This window comes from Astatotilapia calliptera, chromosome 7 (assembly GCF_964374335.1).
Source record: "Astatotilapia calliptera chromosome 7, fAstCal68.1, whole genome shotgun sequence".
Lineage (NCBI taxonomy): Eukaryota > Metazoa > Chordata > Actinopteri > Cichliformes > Cichlidae > Astatotilapia > Astatotilapia calliptera.
The window spans coordinates 47354293-47361311 of record NC_137428.1 but is presented as its reverse complement, the minus strand read 5'-3'; the positions used below and the strand labels follow the sequence as shown (position 1 = coordinate 47361311).

The 7019-nt window shown below is 37.1% G+C and overlaps 1 protein-coding gene across 5 annotated transcripts in view; it reads right to left on the bottom strand.

Moving 5' to 3' along the window:
- The window catches only part of LOC113026378 (ethanolamine kinase 1), a 26442-nt gene extending 20101 nt beyond the window's left edge, over nt 1-6341 (bottom strand). For 2 of the 5 annotated variants that reach the window (XR_013910052.1, XM_080303774.1), the window contains exons 1-2: nt 5548-6337; nt 923-1185 (exon numbers count right to left, since the gene is read on the bottom strand). Coding sequence is in view for 4 of the 5 variants with exons in the window: in XM_080303774.1 (XP_080159900.1) it covers nt 923-1185; nt 5548-5688 (404 nt within the window). In the remaining variant the exon portion in view is untranslated. Of the gene's footprint in view, nt 1-922; nt 1186-5547 lie in introns of all 5 variants that reach the window. The other 3 variants (XM_080303775.1, XM_080303776.1, XM_080303777.1) reach the window with 3 other exon arrangements.
- Between the last annotated feature and the right edge of the window lie 678 nt (nt 6342-7019).

The following is a 7019-nucleotide window of genomic DNA, read 5'->3' as shown; positions in this document are numbered from 1 at the left end:
CCAGGTAAGTAAATCAAAAAAAAGTTGATTCTGTTCATCTGGACGTAGCATTCACTGATGATAGACTCCACTTGTGCTAAATGTTATACAAATCAGGCTCCAGATTATTAACAGTGAAGTTTTGTGGATGTAAGTGCTGCTGAAGTTCAGACTGTGGTTTTTTAAATTTTATTTTTTATTTTTTGGCGTGTTTATTGAACCTTCTAACAATATAATAATTAAAAAATATATATTATTTGCAGATTTTAGTTTGGATTTCTGTCATATATGCCACATCTGCCATTTTTTTTAAATATTTATTGTCTCAAAATCTAGTATGCAAAGTATCATATTTGATACACTTAGCTTTAAAGGGATAACAAATATCAACATTGATTATTTACAGTGGATAATTTTGAAAACCTTTTTGTGCAATTTTGAGAAAAAGGTTTGAAAAGAACATGTTGAGGCAAAAAAAGCCAAAAATCTTCTATTCATATAAACTAATAAATAAACAAATAAATCTCCTGCCCATAGCATCTCACCTTATGCTTTGATATTAAATAATTACAAACTTACACAGTAGTTATACTCAGGATATGAACTTTGCATACCAGACAATAATCAGAATTGTCATTATTTTCTTTCATGTTTCTTAAATTAGGGCAAGTTTATTGTCAACTTGAATATACAGATTGTAAAGCTGTGAAATAATTTTGCTAATTTTTGCTATTTTAATGTATTCACATACATTAAAATAGCAAAGAAATTCTCACAATTATATAAATTTAATTAGATGATGTTTATCTATCTATCTATGTGTGTGCGTGTGTGTGCGTGCGTGCGTGCGTGCGTGCGTGCGTGCGTGCGTGCGTGCGTGCGTGCGTGCGTGCGTGCGTGTGTGTGTGTGTGTGTGAAATGTGAACGCTGTTATTGCAGAGACCTGTAGATAGACGGCTGCCGAAGCAGTTTATCATCCAGCACAGTTCCTCTTACAAACTCGTAGCAGATGCCATTCTGGAAGCTGCAGTAAATTTCAGGACCACATCTGTGTGCGTGGAGGATCTGAAACATCTCCACCTCATGGTCCCTGTTCACGTAGAGCTCTGTCATTTTGCCATATAGTCGCACCAAGACACAACCAGGCTCCAGGAGAGAGCCCACGTAGCAGCCAATAAGCTGGTTGGTGATGCCTTCTGTGAATGTCTGGAATGAAAGGAAATCCAAAGGGCCATGAGCATGAAAAATGCAGTTTTGGACAGATAGTATACAGCAAATGAAACATTTTGCTATACCATATTTTAGCATTCTGTATTGTCAAAAGAGCCCATAAAACCCAGGATGCTGGTTATCATAATTCTACCCACACAAAAAATCCTACTGTAAAAAAAAGATAATAACATTTCACTACCATCTGTCAATAAAGCAGGCAGTCATATAATTATTCTGTAACTATAACTTTAATTGGTTACTTTCCTTAAAACATTTATAACAATCTTGGAAAATCATGCTATTCTACATTAATTACAGCAGGCAGGTAAATAGCAGGCAACTCGCAGACCCCAGTTTGGTTTCAGGATTCTGGATTACATTTTCAGTACCATATCGATTTACAGGCCACTAATTTACCACTGTTATAGCTCATTTAAAAATGTCACTAACCTTCCATTAAATGCACATTATTGGAGAAAAAGGAAAAATAAAACCACAGAAACAGAGCAAATTCACATCAGTACACTCAAAAAGAAACTAGAGAAAATACCTGTGTAATACAAAATTTAGAACGCATGTGGACATCCCCTGCGACGTTAGCGTGTTGCCACATGAATACTTGCATTTTCAAATAGGTTACTTAAGTAACAGCTTTTTGTTAAAATAATTTTATCATAGAATACAAGTTTAGACAACCAACAGGTAGCAGCTAGATGAGACATATAAGTCAAAGAATAATTTTGCAGAAGTCTTTTATGGGTCATTTTTCAGATGCTTATTTGAAATATAATTCATGCTGGGTTCTGAATTAATCTGTATCATGAGATCATTATTATATACTGAGTCTTAATGAGACTTTGATTTCTATTCTACATGATACCAGAAATGGCCAGCACTGTGGTATGGTGGTTATCCCTATTGCCTCACAGCAATAAGGTCCTGAGTTCATCTGGCCAGATGGTGGATTTGAACTCAGTACCTTGAGATCTGGAGTTTGGAAATCCTCCCCGAGTTTGTCTGGGTTCATTCAAGCTTCCTCCCGCAGTCCAAAGACTTGAAGTTAGTGGGGTTAGGTGAAATGGTGATTCTAAAGTGTGTTTGGATTTTCCCAGTACAAAGTTTCTGTGTTGTGTTCTGATTTGTGATTTTGCTGTACTTTACTTTCTGTCTTTACTTTGAAGGTTTGATTTCTTTTGTGTCCTAGGTTAGTTTTGCTTCCTGTTTCCCCCCTGATTTGATTGACAAGCTTCACTTGTGTGTGATTGATCGCACCTGTGTCTTGTTACCAATCCTGTTCCCCATTTCCTAATCCTAATGTGTATAACTAATCATTTCTTCCCCTCAGTCTTTGTTGTAGCATCAGCTATGGTTTTAATTTAGATATGAGCCTTGTGTCTGTTCTTCATATGCTGCCTGTCTGTTTTTATGTTTTTGCATTATTGTGTGTTGTGTATTTTCCAGTTTCTGTTTATAGCATATATTAAAGTTCAAGATTTGGTTGATCGCCTTTATACATCCTGAAAAATACACCCATATTAATGTGGAATACTGGTTACCATTTTATCCAATGTAAAAAAACAAACAAACATTTGATATGGAAAGATTTGGCACTCCTTTTAATGTACTTTATGGGAAAAACAAATATGAAATCAGTTTGAAATTAAACTGGTATGCATACATCTTTGTTGTGTAGAGTCAATGCAACAACAGGTAGATGAATACATAGTTACAGACACAGCTGTAGAAAGTATGGTGACATTGAAAATCCCACTTCTGGAATAGATTCTATTCCTCAGTATGTGTACACAACAACACCGCAGAGACCACTGTCTGCAACGACTTTTTCTGACATTTGTTGTCATTCTGTGGTTTCTCAGTCTCTCAATTTCTGCTAAAGTCCCCAAGGCACTTTCTGAGCATCAGATGGGACCTGCACACACATTTTTTCATCTAAATGGAAAATGAACAAACATGCCCACCTTGACATCTGACCCAGTATTTATATGGATGCAGGGCTGGTTTCATTAAATTCTTTCTGCCTCTGTATCTTACAGTTTCTTTTTGTGCTGAATTTTCACAATTTATTAATTGTCATTTGAAATCCCCCAAAATGTATTAAAAACACACAAGATAAATATGCATGCTTTGATCTGCACTTCTTTTTGACATGAAATTTGCGTTTGCTTTAACATGTTTGTTTGTTGGAACATTTGTAGAATTTTAAAGGGATGCCTTTAAAATTCTACAAATGTTCTCTTGTTCCATCTTTGAAACAGATTTTAATCACACTGTCTACAAAAAATCTTATGTAAATCATTCAATGTGTATTTATCAGCCTTTATCTTGTTCTGTTAGTTTGTTATAAAATAGAAATGATGAAATCACAGAATCACGGAATCATCAATGAAACCCAAAACAATGACAGTCATTTGAAAGGAATGCTATGTAAACTGGGTTAAAGCTCAATGTAACAGCAGAAGTTGTCTATCCATTCCTTGCTGAACACAATACACCATTAAAGGAGCCGCTGCAGTGCGAGAGCTGAAGAGAAACATCTACTCTTGTGTACATTACTGGACCTGGTGAGGATTGAGAGGTCATCCATCCAATGTTGGGTCACCTAACAAACATAAACCCTATTTCTCTGAAATATTGGACCTTGTGTTTGCACATGGGACCAGAATGGGATTATCCTGTTGTGAATAGACCCTCTGACAGCCCTACAAAAAGAAATTTCCTAACAGTCTACTTTTGTTGTCTAGTTACCTTGGGTTTTTTTTTTCCATTTTGATGTGTGAAATGTGTCTTTCTACAGTTTACAGTACAGTGGAATATGGAGCCCAACCAAAACACGACAAAACTTTATCACTATGTGTGAATTTAATTTTGATACTGCATTTATACAGCAGTCTTTATTTTTTTTCATTCATCCATCCATTTTCTTAACCTGTTCAGTTTTGGGCCATGGGGTTTCAGAAGTCGATCTCAGCTGTTGTAGGGTGAAGGACAGGGTACATGCCATTTCATCAAACAGTTAAGACAAAGAGACAGACACTGATATTAACACCGGTGGCCAATTTAGAATCTCCAATTAACCCAACATGTATGTCTTTGGGCTGTGTATTTTCTAATCCTGTCCAATCAGGTCACTCCCAAATGGGATGAAAATCTTTGGATCTTCAATTCTACCACCTCCACCTCTGCCTCCTGTCTTTCTGTCATACATCAGAGAAGGCCTCACTACTGTCTTGTAAATCTACCTTTTCACTCTTGCTGCTATCCTTCTCTCACAAAAAAACCCTGACACTTGTCTCCACCCACCCCCTCTTGCCTTTACTCTCTTCTCTACCTCACTGTCTGTTGCTTTGGGGGGGACTGACCCCAAATATTTAAACTCATCTACCTTCAATATCCGTGCTCCTTGCAGCTTCACCTTCCCACTTGACTCCATCTTATTCACACACATGTATTCTGTCTTGCGTCTACTCACTTTCATACCAGCACTGCTCCAGGTTCTCTTCCACTTGCTCCCTATTCTTATAAGATGTGTCAAGTTTTGCCATATACAGGCAATAAATTTAGATATAAATCATAGTTTATGCTTTCACTTTAACACGTGAATACAGGTTAAACAGTCATGTGAAATTCAAAAGCTTTCCCAGGGCTATTAAACTACTATAAAAGCAGATATGTTTTCATTTTGCTGGTCTGGTGTATTTAGAAGTACAGTGGAACCCCGACTTACGAATACCCCATTTCACGAAAAATTCAAGTTACGAAGGCACTGAACGGCAATATTTTTGCCCGTGTTACGGCAAAATGCCAGAGTAATGGAATCCGCTGGCTCTGATTGGCTGAGCCTACAATGCCCACAATGCCTTCCGAATCATGTAACAACCCCTTGGCTTCCGTACTTGGGCTTCGCTGTTCCGCTTGAACGACGTATTGTTGTTCTAGTTAGCAATTAGCCTATAGCCTATCGTTCAGCATCGCCTCAGTCAAAACGTGCGATGGGTGTTTCGACTTACGAAAATTTTCGACTTACGAAAGACCCTCGGGAACGAATTAATTTTGTAAGTCGGGGTTCCACTGTATGTTAATGCAATGCCACAATCTTCCCAAGAGTGGATTTCCCAGTCAATTCATCCCAAGGTCAGACCATGCAACGCCCTGAAACTTTACAAAAAACAAAAGCTACATCTCAGATGCTGCAAGCCACAGTCAGCATGTTACATTTGAAAGTTCATGAGAGTAAGATTAGAAATACAAATGAAAATGTGTGAATTTCATGCTTTCTTACAAATAATAGTCAGTCTTTGGTAATCCATACATTTAGAGATACAAGCATTCACTTGCCTTCATTTGAATGTCTTGTGCCTTCCAGTTGGGACGAAGTCTGCTCAAAAGAGCCAGGATTCCTCTAGAAGGTTGGTGTTCATCAATATAGATGTCCACATGGAGAAGCTGTTTTCCAGCACCAACAAGTCCACTGTCCATTTTCACGAATGCAAACTGTTTATACTTTGAAAACCGATAAAGATTAAAGTAGTAAATATGAGTTTGTGTCTAGACTTGGGCCAGTTTTAGACAGTGTTAGAGAGTGTTAGCAGAGTCAAAGTTAAATCTAAACCATCAAAAAGAAAAAGAAAAAAAGGATGAAAAAGCAAAAGAAAGTAAAAAGAAAAAGAAATTGATGTCCACGCAAATTTCTTGATGATTATGATGTAAAACTATTGAGTCAAGAGCAGTCACTGGTATTTGCCAGTCACTGAAGCTGTCTACTTACGTGTCCAGTTATTCAGCACTTTATCAGGGTCCAATGTTCCCGTGGGCATCTTCATCCCTTCTGCTGTAGTTTACATATTAACCACAGGTAGCTCCTGCTCTGCAGTATGCATTTGTTAAACACACGTCAATAAACCAAAGGCACGTTTTTAAATATCAAATTCAGATTGATCAAATAATGCTTGAATAAGATTTACTGTAAGAAAACTTTTAAAACATTTTTTATTTGTGACGTTTCTGTCCAAATTAAGCCCAGCATATGCCAAATTTAGCTCTGCTTGCAGCCAGTTTAAGCACAACTTTTGATAACCAACCTGTTTTAACATTAAAATTGAACACACAGTAAACATGGTTGCAAAATGTCCCCTGGCCTTATGCACAATTATTTTATTGAGCTCCATACAAGCTAAGAAATAGCCAAATGCCCAAGAATAGGCAAATAATATTGCATTTGATTGTCTAAATACTTTGCAGATGTAGTACTTTTAGTTCATGTGCACCAGCAAAGACTTTAAAAGGGTTGGCTCTATTGTCTGACTGAGGTAATCATGTAATCTAGACAAGCTATGTTAAATTTCATACAATTAGTCCATTCAAACGTGACCTCTCATGCTAGCTCAATGCCATGGAACATTTCAGTATGATCACTCTGTAAACACAAAATGAATTTAATAAACATTGGAGCAGCGTGTTTTCAGTCTGTTAAATTATTTAGATGTTGGGCCAATGTTTACCATTTAGCATCATTACAGTAATCGCCTAGAAGTCACAAATGTGGCGATCATCTTGAACCGAATACTTTGGAGCTTTTAGACACAAATGAAATTCGCTTGCCATCAAAGCGCATCTCATCATCAAAGATGTTATGTATTGAAAGAGAGATGAGTGACTTGATTAAAAATGTAAGGCTCAGGCTGTAGAACGGAGTAGTAGAGCCGGTGTTTCTTTTACTGGCTGTACCTCTCAAACGCAGTACAAATATGCTTTTTTTTTTACGTCACAAAAAAGGTGACGTGAGTAATAACCCATACAGATACAATTAT